Source organism: Carassius gibelio, chromosome A7 (assembly GCF_023724105.1).
Source record: "Carassius gibelio isolate Cgi1373 ecotype wild population from Czech Republic chromosome A7, carGib1.2-hapl.c, whole genome shotgun sequence".
In the NCBI taxonomy this organism is placed as follows: domain Eukaryota; kingdom Metazoa; phylum Chordata; class Actinopteri; order Cypriniformes; family Cyprinidae; genus Carassius; species Carassius gibelio.
In genome coordinates, this window is record NC_068377.1 from 29572236 (window position 1) to 29591370 (window position 19135).

Consider the following 19135-nt stretch of genomic DNA (forward strand, 5'->3'; position numbering starts at 1 on the left):
ATCACATTTTTGTTCCCAATCATAATTTGAAAATGAAAAATTCTTGCTTTCACAAGTTAGTCGGCCGAATAATGAATAGCACCCCTCGGACACAATCTTAAGCCTTATGAGCCTGGATGTTCCTACACCTACACAAAACCAGCACAGAGAAGCACTGAGCTTTAACAATAAAGCATCCGTCACAGGTGACCTTGGAAGCCATTTAATACACTTTAACATCCTAGAAAGTTATAAAAGGTGGTTTTCTAGCATTTCCTTACAGTAGCACCAACATACAGCAGATAAAATAAATGCTTTATGATGCATCTGGGAAGAAAAATAATCTGATGGCAGTATACATTCATTCCAATTTACTTATATATCTATTACAATTCTGTATAATAGTGTGCGGTACTGACTTGTCAAAGCCTCAGATAGATGCGTTATGACACATCCAAGCACCAGTATTTAATAAAAAAAGGAGAGAATGAGAGAACAAGCAGTTCTTTCTTCAAGTACTCAGCCATTCCCATAATAGAAATATACAGTGAAAATGATAAAGAATCATGTTCGAACTACTTGATTTCCAAAGATCAATGACCCTACTCCCAAAATCATAATGAACAGTCTGTCAGCTCACTGAGACCAAGCCTTAAACTATGATTTACTGTACAGCTGCTACGTAGGACGGTGGGAAAGCTTCTGCACATTTTCAGTGGAAATGGCAGTTTTACAAAATAACTGGAAAATAAGGTTCAGTGTGAACCAACAGTTCATGATGACATTGTATCCAAAGTCCCTTTGCAGTCTTTTAAAACAGGGATTAAGAGGTCACTTCATTAAGGAGGCTCTGCAGTTTCCTTCAGGATATTTATAAGGCTCCAGCTCAGTCCTGTCCCACATCTTTAGCAGTGGTTTTGTTGTGGTTCGGTCGATTGTTTAGTGCAAGCTGCATTGCCCAGATGCTCAGAGGCCTCATATAAGCGAGAGAGCGGTAAATGCCTTTCTCGCAGTATGCTTCAGGAGTCTGAAAGGCCATTCCCATTCGTTCCCATACAGCACGGTAACAGCCTTCCGCAGTGTGCATTCCCTCTTCTATCATGCCCTGGGAAAAAAAAGACAGTGGGATGTATTCGGAGTTAATTTAAAGAGTAATTTCATCTGGAACCTGGTGATATGATCTGAGGTTTGATTACCTCATGTATCATCGTAGCTGCTAATCCGTACACTACTCCCACCCACACCTCATCTGATTGGACACTGGAACAGTCAGGCGCACCCTCTGGCCTCATCCCGTTCACCGCACCCATCTGGCCGCCTGCAAAGCTCATAACGTTGAGGTCAAACACAGACTTCAGTGCGCTACAGATCTTCTCCTTGGGAAAAGCCTGCATAGAGAAATCAATGAAGATAAAAAAAAAATCCATGTTAGTTTCCATCCAGGATAAAACACTGATGCATACATTTCAATTTGTATAAAATAACACAATGTTTTTTTTTATACATAAGGATGCATTAAATAGGTTAAAATGACAGTTTAAAAAAAGTATGCTACAAAAGACTGTTGTTTTTCAAACTCATCAAAGAATCCTGAAAAAGAACTGTATCTCTTATCACACTTCATTAAGCAGCACAACCATTTCCAACTGTGATGATGATGATAATAATAAATGTTTCTTGAACACCAAACCAGCATATTAGCATAATTTATGAAAGGCCATGTGACACTGAAGACTGAATAAATGGTTGCTGAAGATTGAGCTTTGCTATCACAGGAATAAGTAACACTTTTTTTACATATATACATTTTAAATATATATCTTAAAGCTGCAGTAGGGAACTTTTGACACTCTAGCGGTTAATAAACAGAACTGCTTGCGTCTTGTGGAAGAACATCGTAGCCGGAGCTACTTCTCTCTGTTTATGTCTATGAAGAATCACAAAGGTACTGGGTTACTCTGCCGCGGTATCCCCGAAGCAAAATATTCAGAATATAAACACTTATTATAGGTGCACTCTAGTGATTCAGGACAGGCTAAAAACACGGTTTGGAAAATGGATTCATGGTGTACTCGCTTATTATGTTCATTTTTCTACATTTTGAACACAAACAAAGTTACGGACCGCAGCTCTGATTGGTTGTTTTTTACCGGGAGCGCATGACTTTCTGCAAATGGCAATAGGACCACTGGGAGGAGCCAGAGGAGCTTGATTTTTTTCACAGATTATCTGTCTCATATTCTACTGTCAGGACATAATGACAGGTTTAATAAATATGTAAAAAATATTTTTTTTTACTAAAGTTCCCTACAGCACCTTTAAAATTTAAAATTAAAATAAAAAAATTAAATTTATTCATTTTGCAGACACTTTTATCCAAAGCGACTTACAGTGCATCAGAGACAATTTATAAGAGACATGCCACCTCCTCTATCCTCCATTCAACTATATAAGGAAAACCCGTAACTGCAAAGATGGTGGTTGTACGCACATGTCCCGCCCCTCCCGCTGGAAAGCCAATCATCTGCTTTTAAAAGTCAAGCCGGGAAATATTTAAGCCTATCGTCTGGTTCCACTGACATACGCGAACAGCTGAAGATCCCTTGCGCATGCGTAGTAAAAGTATAACCTGTGGGAAAAAGGCATTTTAAACCTTATTTTGGGGCAAAGTCATAAAAAATTTTCAGCGATTTTTAGTATATTTTCCTGCTGTTTCTATACAAGCAGTTTTTATGTCCCGGTGACCAGTGACAGTGCAGTTCTGACTCTCTGCCCATTCATTTAGATAGGAGCTGGTCTTGTTAGTCTGAAATAGCTGCCCGGAGGTGTTGCCAAGATGGCGGCCGAGTGGCACCACTTGCCTAAAAGGACTTTGAGTGCAATCAGGCTATCATGTGTTCCCGGGGAATCGAACCCCCAACCTTGCGCTTAAAAGCAACGCTCTACCAATTGAGCTATAGGAACATACATATATTTAATTTTTTTCACAGTATTACTAGCTTATAGCATTTTGGTAAAAAAATAAAAAAGAAATACAGTCTTAGAGAACATAAGAGAAAAAAAGTGCTCTTAAGATTTTTATTTTTTTTTCAGACTGACCTGGTAGTCATCTTCTCCAAGTCCAGAGGCCCTGAGAAACCACTGGCCTGCACACTGGTCCGACATCACACTGTTGGACAGGGTCCGTCCACTGCTGTCGTAGTTGTAGTATTTGCCTATTAGAAGAAGAAATAGATTTCACAATGTGAAAAATTAACCCATTAAATTAAATCTTGCTTGTAGAAATCAGTGTGGTAGTGTTTTGGCACTGTGTGTATGCTTACACTCACCATTCCACAGGAGTTTGTCAAAAGCTGCTCTTCCTCTCTCCAAAATATCTCTATAGCGTTGATAAACGGACTCGCAGTTCAGCACACGTGCCATTTTACACATCATGCACACTGACGCCAGCCACAGGCCACCACAGTAAGCACTGGAGGACCAGAAACACTCGGATGTTGTTACTCACAAAACAATTGTCATTATACAACATTTTAATATACAAATTAAACATAAAAACATAAAAATGTAAAATAATTAAAATGCTTTATTCTGAGAAATGTGAATATACATACATATATACATATATATATTTACTTATCTGAAACACTTAATTTAATGCTAATCATTTAATTTAATTCAATTCTGTGTGCCAACCTGGGTCCTGTCACCTTCCATCCATCATAAGTCTGATCTGCATAGCCAGAATTTTCTATCAGCCCATCACCATCCTTATCAAATTTCAACTCTGTTTCCATAACTGTCTAAAGAAGCCAGAACAACAGATATTTGAGTAATGTTTCTTAAAATCCTTGGAACTTGACAAGTCCCTTCACATTTGCATATACAGGGGATCAAATTTTATGCGAAATACTAAAATATAACACAGAAAAAGTCACCTGGCATATGGGCCACATGTCCTTCAGATACTGCTCATCCTGTGTCAGGTAATAGTCTCGGTACACCTGCAGCACAAACTTCAGGTTCAGATCCTTCCAGTCAGCTGTATCATGGATCATGTATGCATTGGCACGAACCCATGGCTCATCATCTGTTTGAAATAAAAGAGTAGGTTTATTGACATGTTAACACAATGAGGTGAATCAGTTTGAAAAAAATAAAAATAAAAAATATGGTAGCAACAATCTGACCATTCAAATGTGCTTTTCATAATTTAACATTATGCTAAAATCTCATTTTCTTCCACAAGAAAAAATATGGGGTTCAAGATGATTACAATTTCCATTTTAGGTGAACTGTCTTTCTATATCTTGAACATGTGGCATGCGTGAATTCATGGTATCCTATAATGCACAACTCACCAGGGTCTCCAAGGTCGTGAGGTACAACGCCCCGGGTCTTGACTGGAGAGCATCGGCCATTCATTAGATTTAGCCTCTCTGTAGGGTCATGTTGAACCACACTACCAGCTGAATATAAGAGATAGAGAGAAAGAGTATAATTAAACAAACAGAGAATGCAAAACAGTATGAGAAAGTGTCAGGAAATGAATTTTAAAACACGCACTATCAAAACTAAATAATTAGTAATGAATTTGAATACTGTCTTCAATGTTCAACTGGACGTTTATCTCACCAATATCATACTGCACGCTCAGAGCCAGCTTGGGCCAGAGCATGATGAGAGCGAATGAAGCATAGAAGTGCACGTCGTATGTGTTATACATCCTGTACTCCTGCCCTGGAGTGAGAGAAGTTATTTATCACTCAGGTTTAAACTTTACTGAACATTTAGAGTATACTGATATGAGATCTAAAGTGTCATTTAAACCTTATACTAAAACTATTCAAATTCATTTTCAGTACCTGAAATAAAACTGAAATTTTAAATACAAATATAAGAAAAGAAATTTCAAATTAAAATTTTTTTAAAAATGTTTCCTTGGCAACTAATAGAAAAAAAAAACTTTAGAAAAATCACATAACAAAATTATTAAAACATAAACTAAAATTAAAACTGAAAATACAAAAATAAAAGCTAATTCCAAACATTAATGTACACTACAATAGTAAATAAATGCTACTAAAATAACACTGTTTAGGACTTTGCAGTGAACGGATTTACTCTCAGTAATGCTCAGTTATAAAACTGAAATTAAGGAAAATATAACTACTACAAGAAAAATGTCAATTAAAAAAAAATTACCAAATGTTGCCTTGGCAACTAACAGAAATATAATATTTTTAGTTTAAGTAGTTAAATCACAAAGTGATATAAAATTAATTACAACTTTATAGAAATAAGAAAAATAAATAAAAATTACATAAAATTACTAAAACAAACTAAAAAAAAAATTTGGCATGTTTTTTTAGACATGGCATGTATATTAATTATACACCCAAATCAAATGTTATAAACCTTTTCTATATAAATCTTAAACTTAGTTAACATGTTAAGTTAACGTTAAATGTTACCCTCTAGGTAAGCGAATCGTCCATACTCCTTGACAGCTTCAGGTTGGGCTGGAAGCCCTCCATCCTCAGAACGAAGCCCACCGCTGATGTCAGCGTCCTCTGGAAGCTCCACCCACACAGTTCCACCATCCACAACAAAGTACAGCTCATTAAACAGAGCGGACTTATACCAAGCTGGAAGAGACCTAGAACAAACACAGTGTTCAAGTTTACCGGTATTAAAGCATACACAACATAGATGCTGAAATGCATTAAATTATTATTAAATATATATTATTATATTACACAAGATTTCATAATATTAAAACAACAACTACAAAAGACATGGTTTGTCCAATGATGAAACTGTCAGTAAAAGCTGACAATGGATATCTCCAATACTCCTTTTCTCAAAATGGCCAAACACCAACAGATTAATCAGCCGAGAAACTGAAAAGAATAGCTGCTTTATGTTGAAACAAAAGGTGGACACCTAGAATTAGTCATAGTATGTTGCATGTGACTGTGCCAATACCACTCAAACCACACACAATTCATTCTGTATTTAGTGCACTCAACAATAGGAAGGGGATTGTTGAAACAAAATTAGCAATATGCGCAAAATGGGATATAAGGTCTACTCATGTCTATGCACATAATGGACAAATCTATAACTCCTGTTCATTTAATAAATAGTTAAATCAATTTGCAGGAAGAAGAATGACTGCTTCCTTACACATATTCTTTTTGATGAATAACTGTGGAGATAGAATTCTTGCATAATTCCAAATGAATAGATTATGATTATCCATAAATAAATGCAAAGAGATTAACAAAAATGAAACATGATGACAAATAAATAGAATGAGATCCACAAATTAATCTTAAGAAATTCACAAACACGAATTAAATTCACAAATAAATAAAATGAGATTTGCAAATAAAAATATATATATATATATTTTTATGTCACAAACACAACTTTGCCTGGCATTCATTTGTGAATTGCATCACGTGCAGTTGTAAATCTCTCCCCGTAAATTTGTGAATGTATTTCTGTGCATTTGTGGATCGCCCGCCGCATTTGTGGATTTTGACACAATTCTAGTGTCAAGTCGCTGACAATTTACAAATACGTGGACTCCACCCACTGTCTGCTCGAGCCAATCAGATAACAGCCACCCTTCACTGACCAATCGTAGCACGTTCTCGCTATAACCAATCAATCTCCGTAAAAAGAAGTCACACAAATCAGCCACAGACAACCTGATCTGATTAAACGATAGGACAGGCTGTTGTGCCCTAAAGTTTTATATTTTTCATGGGAAAATTACATTTCTTTTTACCTGTCCTGTAGAATCGGCCTCTGCCACTCATCAATGCTCTGCTCCCATTTACTGTAGTGTGTGAGCGCGTAGTGAGACAGAGACGGGGCAGCATCTCCTTTGGTGCCGTAATAACGTGTGTATCTCCTGAAACAAACACCACACCAACAATCTTATTAATTCATCATTTCAAATGCAGTCATATAGTCTATAAACAAAACAAAGCACTGAGATCTTCATATAACAAGTGACCACTTTTCCCCCAATTCCCATTAATGGAATGCAGTGAAGTCTAGGTCTCATTAACATAATGCAAACTAAAATAATGAGAGTTTTTAATTTGGAGTATTTATGCATCACTGTCTCCTGGATTCTCTGAGATTAAATAAATTAGCATTGCTGCTCTAATGTGAATATGTAAGAGGCGCAAACTGTAGCTTTTCAGGATTGTCATGTGTGCTGAAATGTATGACTGTTGATGTCCCATACTATTTCCAGCTTGTAAATAGTATTTTTTATATACAGCCACACCACTTCCTTTTAAAAAATCTTATGAAATTGCATGAAAGCACAATTTCCTATTGAAACAGGAAGTATGGCAAGACATACCACATTGTTTGTCCTTTTTTTAAGCCATTAGTTATGAGTTTTTTATAATTATTTCAAAATTAATATTTTTCTCAGTTATAAAAACAACTGTAAATAAATAATGTATGTCTTTTTTGTCAGCATTTGGGACTATAAAAGGACATACAGTATTGTTCAAAATCTTGGAGTCAATAAATTCACTTAAAAGTCACTTATGCTGCATTTAAAAATGGTAATATATTGAAATATTATTACAAATTAACATTTTACAATTTTATGTTTTAATATATCTTAAAATGTACTTAATTCCTATGATTGCAAAGCTAAATTGTCAACATTACTCCAGCCTTCAATGTCACTTGTTCCTTTAGAAATTATTCTAATATGCTGATGTGATGCTCATATTACTATTAGTGTTGAAAACAGTTGCGCTGCTTTGTAAAAACTGATTTTTTTCCATGATTCTTTGATGAACTGAAAGTAGATTTTTTTTTTTAAATCAGAAACAGAATTTAATGCCTCTTGCTGAATAAATGTTTTAATTCCTTTAAAGAAAGAAAGGAAGAAAAGCACTTCTGATAGTGTATATAGATTAAAAGACATGTTTTACACACACACTAACGAAAACAAAGACTAGAGTAACCTGATCCATAATGTGTACAAAGACAAAAATGATTAGACAAAAGAACAAATAAAGACCTGGAGCATATTGTGTGACACCATAAATTAGTAAAAAAAAAACATGATTGATAATATATTTTAAGATATATACATTTTTGATATATACGTCATTGTCCAATTCATCTGAAATCACTGAACTGAGACAAATCTCTCCCCTGCAAAACTTTTCATGCTGTTCACATTAAAAATGTACAACTGTTCACTTCTGTGGAAACAGGCCAAAATATTGATGGCTCATGTTGCTCTACACAGTTTTTGTCTAATCAAATGCTCTCTAGAGTGAGAATGTCCCTCCCACTAACAACCAACCAGAAAGTATTAAATCAAGAATCATGATGTATTTATAATCTCGATGAAAGAAAGGGCTTGTTCGTTTGTCCGATTCAGCATATTCACATACCTGACATATATTCTCTCTCTGGAACCAAATGTGATTTTAGGCATATCCCAGGCCAAACTGAACTCCACACTGTTGTGACTGTTAGCAGGCACCGAGCAGCTCACAGCCAGAGCTGCCGCCACTTCCTCCCCTTTCTGTGTGGGTGGGCTGGAGTCCTTAGGCGAGTCGAGTCGTCCATCAGTCATGAGGTCACTCCACAGAGCACTACAGGTTCCCTTTGGGCTGAACGCCGTCTGGTGACTGATCTCTTGACCAGTCTAAAATAAAGCGAAACTTTAAATAAAGAGAGGAAGAACAACAGCTCTGTCTCAAAACTTCTAAAGCTCAAAGCTGTCTACCTAGACAGATTTTTAGGAATAATACACAAAAAAAAAAAATATTACGTTCTGTCATCACTCACTCAACCATATGTTATTCCAAACCTATATCTGAATAATGTTTAAACCATTTTTGTCAGTGGAGTCCAAAAGCAACATTGAAGTCATCAACATATCTTTTCCACAGACAAAAAAAAAATGCATTTTGCATCTTTAATCAACAGTTTAAGCTGTCATTAAAGTCTTGTTTCTCAATAAAACGTTTGAGAAGCACTTATATGCTTTATGTGATATTTGCTGTATCTTTGCATAGTTTATTGTGGTGAACCACAGCAATCATACACCCTTATAATGCTCTTATTTACACAGAGAAACAGGAGCTCTCACAGTACAGCGGTGTGATGGTGGAACCTGTTTGGCTGAGTGGTTTTTGTCAGTGCAGTGTGCGCTCCTCCTGACAGACGAGTTGTTTTCATGAATTTACTACAGGCAAAACCTGCTGCTTCACCATTTACATTACCTTTTCTCTTGCAGCTATGCACAGAGTGTAAGGGTTGACACGCGTCTGGTGATGTAGTAGCACCCCAGACACAGATTCTCCATCTTTTTCAAGGTGAAAAGGTTCGTTCCAGTGGCCCCCACTCTTATCGTCTTTATGGCCCGACCCATTAACCATCGTGAACATGATGGAAACATCAAGTGCATAATCATTCTTATTCTCAATGGCCCACACAAACACAGCCACTGGAAGACTGGAGTCCTGAAAAAGAGAAAAGGATGAATTTAAACCAGCAAGTCTCACCAAGACTGCACACTGTAAAAACTGTAGTATTTTGAAATATTGTTACAATTTTAAATAACATTTCACTGTTTTAATAAACTTTAAAGTGCAATTTCTTTATGTGATGGCAAAGTCAGCTTGTCACCTTGTAGTCATGAGGAATGACAGGTGACACCTGCCTACAGGTGAGGGTGACATTCTGGCCAGGCAGGTGGTAGACGGTCCAGGCTCGTGGGTACAGAGCATGGTAAAAGGCATATTCACCACAATAACCCCAGTTCCAACCCTGAAGAGTCGGGGGCCGCTCCATAGACAGCACCTGCTGATATACTGTCTGACCCCCCCTCCGCAGACACACTGTAAACTAGGAGATAGAGGGGGTTAAAACAGACTTAAACTAGGTCAAAGGGAGATCTGACCACCTGCATATATAACAAAACACACACACACACACTACATACCAACAGAATATTTTTATTTTTATTTTATTGGATCACACCAGTTCTTTACCTGGTTAGCAATAACGGTTTCGTAGTGGTACATTCCAGGATTCAGTTGCCACCGGCAGAAATCTCCCCTCCATCCCCGCGTGATACTGCCTCCACCAATGCCACCAAGAGGAGCACCTGCACAAAATGTGTCCTCTGTCACACTGGGTCATTTCAAGAGTTCTGTTGTTGCTTTGATGTTTCTGTTTGTCTTTGCACTTACCATAAATCTGTCTTAGTGGTAAAGCCCCAAACATATCAATAAAAGGAGCCTTCTTCTCAACCCGGGTCTTTCTGTACCACCATCTCATATACCTGCTCAGACAAAGCAAGGAGGAATTCACTAAACTGACTGATCTTTCTCTCAGTCAGAATATAGAAATAGACTTCAACTGGTACTGATGAACACTGAGGATGGGTATAACTGAGAGTTGTGTTCAATACGTTGGCATGTATCTACGTGCACAACTTTTGACTTAATTGGTCTTTATAGCTTCACAACAACGATAGTTCAAATAATGAAGCTCTCTTTCACATATAAATACTACATTTCCCTTTAGGCAATCTCAAACCACTCCATCCAACTCATTCTGTCTCACTCCTTCTCCTCGCTATAATGCACATGCAGCTGTTTTCAGTCTTGCTGCTCTCAGCACAAGAGCATCTAGAAAAACAGACAGATTCACACAAACACAAAAGGGCAGATGGCATTATGGGATTGGCTGAAAAAGCTGTGAAGAGGATAAAAAACACCTTTTTTTTTGATCCAGGTAAAAACACTTGCTACACTGCAAAGTGCCTGCAGGTAACCCAGAAATGATCCATGTGCTCGGATTTCTGGTTTAACTAGATTTTTTCAGTAACCATGAAACACTGGTTGACTAAATGAAGCTGCTAGGAATCGAGTCAAAGAGGGTTTAGCAGAAGAAGGGAATTAAGACATGTCCGTCTGTGGGCAGAATATAACCACTGAACAATATTTCCTGTTCTCGTTTCAGACCATACATTGGTAAACAGCAAAACACAGCTGAGATGTGTAGAATGGTCTATTTCAGCAGCTTTTGATATGAACTAATTCAATTCTTTAGTAATTGTGTTTGCTGTAGATGACGTGAGGACCAAGAAATGAATGACCAAGTGAATCAAGCATAAACATACCTGACCCCTAAAGAAATATGCTCGATCAAGTTTGGCAATGAGACATCTCTGGCTTGAAATGGTTTCCGCTTCTCTTTGAACTCGTGTGCCAGACATATCCGCCAGCCATCTTTGGGGACACCAAATCCTGTTTCTGTAGACACATACCGGCTCATCAGCTCAGCCAGAGACGTGCTGTCATTTAAATCCATAGCAGAGCTGTTGGATCACCAGTCCAAACCAAATTTGTAAAAATCTGCTCCCTAAATCCTCTGTAAAAAAAAGGGCAAAATAGAAAAAAAATGTTAATGCATATAAGATATTTACTTTGTTTAAGTTTAAATCAATGGATCATCTAAATGACACAAGGTTTGAAAAATGACATCTTGCCTACTGTGTTGTGCAAGTAAAAATTGAGATTACAATGTCTGATCTGCATGAATGGGCAGGTAATCTACATACAAATGCAAAGTTCATCTGTCACCAGAGTGACGGAGTGACAACCACTGGCTGGAGTTGAAGCCTGATCCTTTTCCTTTTAATTAAATAACAATGGCTTGCCCTTTGCTTCATTTCACCCCTGGTCCAGGAAAATATAACCCATAATTTTTCTGCAGGGCAGAATTAATTTGGCCAAACAAATATGAAATCAGTACATCCCCAGCCTATCCCACATCAAGAGGTCTTGACATTTCTGACAGAACTTAATCTACTGCACTGCAAATTCAATGCATTTGCACTGAATTAAAACAACAGACTAGTAATAATAAAAATTATTTAAATGACAAAAATAGCTCTGTCGAATACCAAAACCAAGATTGGTCCTTATTTTATAACCCTATTTCCATTCTGTTGTCGTTTCTGTTTCCAGTCCATCTGTTTACATATAATATTTTATTTACAAATTTAAAGATACATTTAAAAATATATATTTTATTTATCACTTACACAAGTTTTAAACGTTATTTTGACATGCCCCAAACACCAATCCGTTCTGCAAAAAAAAAAAATAATAATAATAATCATAATTTAAAAAAATGCAAACTCACATGTAGCTCAAAACAACAACAATAATAATTCTATTGAAATTAGTAAGCCTAACTTCTCAGACAGAGAGACGATCATCATGTTAAAAGTCAAACACTTTTGCTGTCTTTTTGAAATATACAGCACCAATAAAAAACAATCACACTTCGGTAAGACATATATAATGAATGACACGTTGCAATAATGTCCAATATGCGTTTGCACCCTTGCTCATCGCTACTTTAAACGTCTGGCAACTTATATCATCTATGCTTTAAGACTGATTCGTGATCCATTCCACACAGTCCATCAGAGGAGTGTTTTTCTCTCTTACCCTTGTCTCGTCTCTGTGTGTCAGTGGCAGGGGTGCACTTGTTTTGACGCGCTACAGCTTGACTGTCAGCAGAGCCATCCGGTGTACCTGTCCACCGCTGATCCACCTTCTTGGGGGTGGATCTTGGGGATTGTTTCAAAATGAACAGCAAAAGCTAAGTTTTTGGAGACGAAAAGCATGTATTCAGCATTTATAAAAATCCTTAAGAAAGTATTTCTTATGAAGAACAGCACATAGAGATCGCTTGATGAACTAGTCAAAACACTGAGATCAATCCCCAGTGCTGGAGCCGACAGTACAGTAGGGCCTTCTGTTGGCTTGTACCAATAAACTCACTCTCGGGGAAGAAGCGTGCAAAAGAGTGTCGCCAGTTCAGTATTTTCCAAAGAAACTTTTCCCTTTTCTGTATCTATTTTCTCTCATATGCCACCTCTTGACTACTTCAACTATTAAAGGTTACACTTTCCTTAACTATTTTCTTCACATGAAAACGTAACACCCCCGTTGTGATTTTGGATGGGACTTTTACGTCACTTTTGCCACGGAGCCAGTGATCGTGTTTACTCGTTTATTCAAATCGGTTCTTTTGAACAGTTCATTTTAAAGAATCATTTAATAAGCGATTCAGTTATTGTGAATGTTGCTTAGGTGGTAGATTAAGTGCTTTAGTCTAAACTTTCAAGCAAAGTAAAACATATATCGCTATTTATTACGTTTTTCGATTAACATTTTAAAAAAATATTTTGGTAGTCGTTGTTTTTAATGATGGTATTTTTTGTGAAAATGTAAAAAAAATGTTCTTTACATACATTTAAGTATCTCTAAATGTAAATCTAAATTAGGTTATCTAAACTTTTTTAGGTTATCTAAGCTTTTGGAATTATTATTATTATAATTATCGTTCTGTTTCTCAGTAAGTTTTTACAACCAGCTCTAGGTCATTTGGAATGATCGGGCGAACAAATCGTTTAAACAGTGAACATATTGAACCGATTCATTGAAACGAATTGACTCATAAGAATGATTCGTTCACAAATTGGACATCGCTTTACCGGAGTTAAAATAAAGAGATGACATCTTATACTTCACCATGGTTGTGTTTTACTGAGTAAATAAAAATAATATGCATAACGAAGATTTTTCTCAAGTCTAGTCATGGCAGCGTTTGTTTTTGTATTTATGAATGTTACTTAAACAGCATTTGGAAAAACTCAGGGAAACCATATTATGGCCAAGAAAAGTCTCCGGTTGTTTTGTTTTTAATTAGCTGAAGCGTGCACACTTTTCATTTAACTTCTGTGGTCAGGAATACGAAGTAGAAAAAAATCGACGAGAAGAAATAAAAGAAACAACTTCGAGGTTTCGTAAAGGGAACAAATAAAAGAACGGTAGGACTTCTTGCTGCGAATACAGGAAACATTCGTCGTTGTCAAGCTGTTTGATGCCAGCTCAACGTAGATATTGGCTGCTCTGTAGCTACTGTTCAACTAAGCACATATTTTCATGTCAGAGGCACATTAATTAGGAGAGGATAATAATAAATATGTGCCACTCCTTAAAAGAATAAGGATATATTCAAATAATACACCTTAAATCAGTTTACACTGGTCTTAGCTGGTCTTCTAGTTTGGAAATCCCCTCTAAATATATATCAACGTAAATTAATTGCTGTTCATGTAAGCTCTCTGTTTTTCTCAGATGATTGAGGTGGTGGCATCAATGGCAAGAGGGCCTGTGTTTTTGGCTGGGGAGGTTTTAGAGTGTCTTGTAACCTTCACAAACCCTATGTCACATCTGTCTACATCTGCCAGCAGGTAAAGAACACCGTAATCAGCATAAACACATTGACAGGGTTATTTTTTGATTTATGTGTGTGCGTGCGTGTGCTGTCAGTCCTGATTGAGTTTGTTCCTCTTCCGCAGTGAGATGTTGGCCTGGGCCAGTGCTCAGATCCACTGTCAGGTCCATGCCAGCGAGAATCGTGTGGCTCTACCCGCTCAGGGCACCAAGCAGGACGTCCAAGCTGAGAGCGAAACTGTACTGATACCAAGCAGAGGTGAAGCACAAGCAGCTTAGCTCTAGTTTTAATATTTTTGCTTAACTTGTGATGTTAAAAGATGAAGCGAGCAGAGTAAAAGTCATTTTTTATATGACATTCAAACATTCATCTAAAATGTTGGAATTAGACAGTGGTTTCTATGTCAAGTCACTTTTGTGTATATATAGCATTTTATCCAACAGAGATTGTTTCAAAGCAGCTTCACAGTATTAAACAGGAAAAAAACAGAATCAGTGATGCAAACTTCTTCAAATGAGACTCAAATCTAAATTCTGCTGTGAAGAACCTCTAACAATTCAGTAGAATTATTATTCCACTCCAGTCAGTTCAGTGCTGATGAAGAACACAACAACACTGGGGAAATGTTCAACAAAAATTATTGCAAATTTTGGCAGTTTTTGGCAGAAACTTGAACTTTTGGTTGTAGAAACTGGAATTATTTCTGCTGGTTAGGATGCTGTGCTTACAAAATAAAAACAATAATGCAATATTCCAATAACCTTCTACGTTAAAATATTTTAAAAGTAGTTACGTTTAAACGAGTCAGAGAGTCGTTGACATGAGCCTATACATTTCAGAAAACAGTTGATGGTGGCTTACAAAGCACTTGAAGATCAAATTGTGTAATGATTTCAACAGGTCACAGACTTCCTGTTAACACTGTGTAGGAACTTGTCAACTTTTATAATATACAGCAACCAAAACCATATACAGACCAAAAGTTTGGACACACTTTCTCATTTAAAGAGTTGTTATTATTTTCATGACTATGAAAATTGTAGATTCACACTGAAGGCATCAAAACTATGAATTAACACAAGTGGAATTATATACATAACAAAAAAGTGTGAAACAACTGAAAATATGTCATATTCTAGGTTCTTCAAAGTAGCCTTCTTTTGCTTTGATTACTGCTTTGCACACTCTTGGCATTCTATTGATGAGCTTCAAGAGGTAGTCACCTGAAATGGTCTTCTAACAGTCTAGAAGGAGTTCACCGAGAGATGCTTAGCACTTGTTGGCCCTTTTGCCTTCTGTCTGCGGTCCAGCTTACCCCTAAACCATCTCGATTGGGTTCAGGTCCGGTGACTGTGGAGGCCAGGTCATCTGGCGCAGCACCCCATCACTCTCCTTCTTGGTCAAATAGCCCTTGATGCCTTCAGTGTAACTCTACAATTTTCATAGTCACAAAAATAAAGAAAACTCTTTGAATGAGAAGTTGTGTCCAACCTTTTGGTCTGTACTGTATCTATTTGTTTGGTGTTGAATTGTGCCTTTGCTATCACAATATAAGCCAAATACTTTGAGTCTATCAGAAAGTGTGCTTCTGATGTGGATTAGATGGCAGGGACGGTTAATTTCAGCATTGTTAATTTATCCAGCTCTATGTAATCTCAGATTTATTAACCTGGAAATCTCTTGATTTTTGACCAGGGAGTTAAAGGAGAGATTTCACGATTTCTCTTTATCTTCATTGATCCAGGTGAACGAGGGCAGTGTGTGCTGGACACCCCACCTAAGATCTTGTTCTGTGACCTTCGCTTGGATCCTGGGGAGAGCAAGACCTGTAAGAAACTAAATAATAAACCAGACACAGTTTCAATCACATATAACTTTTTGTCTAAATGACCCATTGCATTTTCTTTGGGTAAGTGCTTATTTTGTTTAAATCTTTTACTCTCTTACAACATTATTAATAAGAAGTGAACCCCTTAATCAGTTCAGGAAAAAAGCTAATTCCCCATGTCACAGATAATGTTGATATTTCACTGAAAACTGGTTCATGGCACAAATCTAACAGCCAGCTGGCCAAAGCTCAGCTGTTCAGTCATGTAATTGCACATTATGTTGTGCTAATCGAAGACAGCCACACATGTAAAACTGATCTCTGCAAGGTTTTTTCAACTGAGACTACCACTAAATAATGTTTTCCCTTTATTCAGATTCTTATAGTGAGGTTGTGCCCACGGATGGTCCGCCCAGTTTCCGGGGTCAGGCAGTGAAATACGTGTACAAGCTCACGATTGGCTGCCAGCGAGTCAACTCACCAATCAAGTTACTGCGAGTCCCTTTTAGAGTTCTAGTGCTTCATGGTAGGTTGCACAAATGGTTTGTATATGGTGTCCCTTTTAACCTTGTCCATGCAAAGCAGAAGTGAATTTTCAGCAAGTTGCATTAGAGATGCATTAATCCTTTTCCACATCCTTTTTTATTTCTACACATAAAGAAATGTGCAATCTTTTTTTAAATAATTTGAACACTTTGTGGTTGTTGAATAAATTAACCTTGTGTGAGAAATATGCCTGTGAATAGACTGTGCCTCCACAGTGTAAGAAATTATTATTTTGCAGGCATGCCAGAGCCTCCGTTCCCCCAGGATGAGGAAGTGGCTCCCTCAAACCCTTTCCTGGAGGAAGAGGAAGGAAGCAGGAGAGATACAAGATCGCTAGAGAGAGCTCTGGAAATGCTAATGATCACCACCTCACGTCGATGCCCATGTGCGTAAGTGAATGTGGGAAGGCTTGTGTCTTTGAAAGAATGTGTGTTTGTCATTCCTCTACCTCTTATCATGCTGTGGATTTGAATTCTGTGTCAACTGTGAATATGCATTTCCTTTACAGATATGTTCAATATCACAAACATGCGGGGAAAGGTTGCCAAGTTCTGTATCTTTAAGACTGTGTACAGACTCGGGGAAGATATCATTGGCACCTTCACATTCTCAGAAGGGGACATTCCATGTTTACAGGTATAGTATACATTACAGGTCAAAAGTTTGGGGTCGGTTTGACTTTTTTTTTACTCCAGTCTTAAGCGTGAGAATGATCTTTCAGAAATAATTCTAATATGCTGATTTGGTGCTCAAGAACATTTTCTCAATTTTATTTAGGGGGTATGGACAGCAGAAAATATTAACACTGCTTATTTTTGTGAAATCTAATACTTTTTTTTTTTATTCTTTAATTAATATAAAGCTAAAAAGAAAAGCATTTATTTGAAATAAAATTCAAATAAATATGAAATGCAGTCAAAAAGTCTTTACTGTCACTTTTGATATCCTTTCTGAATAAAAGTATTAATTAAAAAATAAACGTTCTGACCCCACACTTTTGATAATGTAAATGTTTGAAGAAGCGCTCCAGGAATGTTCATGTGTATTTATGTCTGCTCAGTATTCAGTAAGTCTACAAAGTGAGGAGGAGGTCCAAGAGCAGTACCAGAGACGTCCCGGCCAGGCTGTCAGTGTCACTGGTCATGGCCGACATCTAGAGTCCTGCTTGCACACAGCCTCCAGCCATTTCACTCTCCCTGTACCCCTCAATGTCACACCAGGATTCACCACAGATATAGGTTAGAAATCCTTCAAGGTGCAAGTCACATAATGCAGCTTTGGTTGACTTTGATTTGTCTATTTCTGCTTCAGCCTAAACATGGAGATTTAAATCTGTTATCAAACATATGTGAGTAAAGAAAATAAATGAGCGCTGATAAGGCAACATTCTCATTCAGTGTTTTTATTCTCTTCCCCAGTGATGTTAAGATGGCGTCTGCATTTTGAGTTCGTCACAGCGCGGGAGCCAGTGGAGGCACCGGTGGTTCTGCAGAATCAGTCAGAAGTCACAGTGTGGACTGGAGCAGAGCATGTGGATGTGGACACTTTCAGCTGGGACCTTCCAATCAAAGTGCTTCCCACAAATCCCACGCTGGCTTCATATGTTTCCCAGTTCACAGGGACAAACAGCATCAACATTTGAGTTGTGTTGGTGTTTGTGCAGAGAGAGATCATAAAACTGACAAGTTGTTGTAGTGAGAGTTCTTGTTGGCTGTCTGTATTTTGCTGTATTAAAGGTAGCTTATATTTGGAGTTGTTTTATTGTTTTTTTTTAATCTTTTGCCGTGCAATGAGATGATAATTCTTTATTTAAGCTACTTTACATTTCAAGCTTGACCAAAAAAGACTGCTTTACCTACTGTAATGTAAAGTTTTCTGTATTTATTACCTATATTTCAATTGTATGCTCAAAACTATAATGACAAATGGTTTCTATTGTATTTCAAGCTATTTTGTACCATTTCTCTATATGCAAACCATAACTGATTAAAACTGTTGTTGAGTTATTGTCAGCTGGTGATTTGTTGATTTTTTTTTTTTTTTTTTTTTTTTCAGTGGTTCTCAAACTGTTGTCCCTCTTATAGAAGTTACAATATGTCCCATATTTCTGCTGTAATTATGACACAGCTGCTTGTGTTAACTTTTATTAACAGAAACAGAGTATTGATAGATTAATAAATATATAGGTTTATAATATGGTTATGATAAGTTTATAAACATATAAACAATGATTTTTTCCTGGAGTATTAAGAACTAATATCTTCAATAAAAACAATAATGGGGAAAAATAAATATTGATTCAGTTTCATCTTGATTTTGTGTTTATTAGTATTTTAAATTAGATGTATAATAATGTATTAATTTGTAGTAATCATTTGTTAATTTGAATAATTTTAAGTCATCCTGTGGCACTCTTGAAAGTCAGTTGAGGCCCTTGAGTACCACTGAACTATT

The 19135-nt window shown here is 37.0% G+C and overlaps 2 protein-coding genes across 5 annotated transcripts; one reads left to right on the plus strand and one right to left on the minus strand.

The window, feature by feature from the left end:
• Positions 1–186: 186 nt before the first annotated feature.
• On the minus strand, positions 187–13035 carry LOC128017117 (non-lysosomal glucosylceramidase). 4 transcript variants are annotated; one of them, XM_052602332.1, is made up of 18 exons: positions 12510–13031; positions 12098–12143; positions 11171–11421; positions 10236–10327; positions 10035–10150; positions 9670–9888; positions 9264–9503; positions 8427–8683; positions 6779–6904; positions 5454–5638; positions 4615–4719; positions 4341–4448; positions 3918–4069; positions 3676–3782; positions 3309–3451; positions 3079–3194; positions 1176–1367; positions 187–1084 (listed from the first exon to the last, which is right to left on the minus strand). In XM_052602332.1, exons 3-18 carry the CDS (start codon positions 11359–11361, stop codon positions 866–868), a joined length of 2568 nt encoding a protein of 855 aa, XP_052458292.1. In that variant the 5' UTR covers positions 11362–11421; positions 12098–12143; positions 12510–13031; the 3' UTR covers positions 187–865. The 4 variants fall into 4 exon arrangements, with proteins under 4 accessions (XP_052458292.1, XP_052458295.1, XP_052458294.1 ...); XM_052602335.1 differs by having other exon boundaries at positions 11171–11303; positions 12510–13029; XM_052602336.1 differs by lacking the exon at positions 187–1084 and adding an exon at positions 2471–2608 and having other exon boundaries at positions 1218–1367; positions 12510–13035.
• A 621-nt stretch (positions 13036–13656) lies between these two features.
• LOC128017118 (RAB6A-GEF complex partner protein 2-like) lies at positions 13657–18693 on the plus strand. Its single transcript, XM_052602337.1, has 9 exons — positions 13657–13897; positions 14208–14323; positions 14432–14565; positions 16052–16135; positions 16512–16661; positions 16920–17066; positions 17190–17317; positions 17742–17919; positions 18100–18693. The coding sequence occupies exons 2-9, from the start codon at positions 14208–14210 to the stop codon at positions 18321–18323; spliced, it is 1161 nt and encodes a 386-aa protein (XP_052458297.1). The 5' UTR covers positions 13657–13897; the 3' UTR covers positions 18324–18693.
• The last annotated feature ends 442 nt before the right edge of the window (positions 18694–19135 follow it).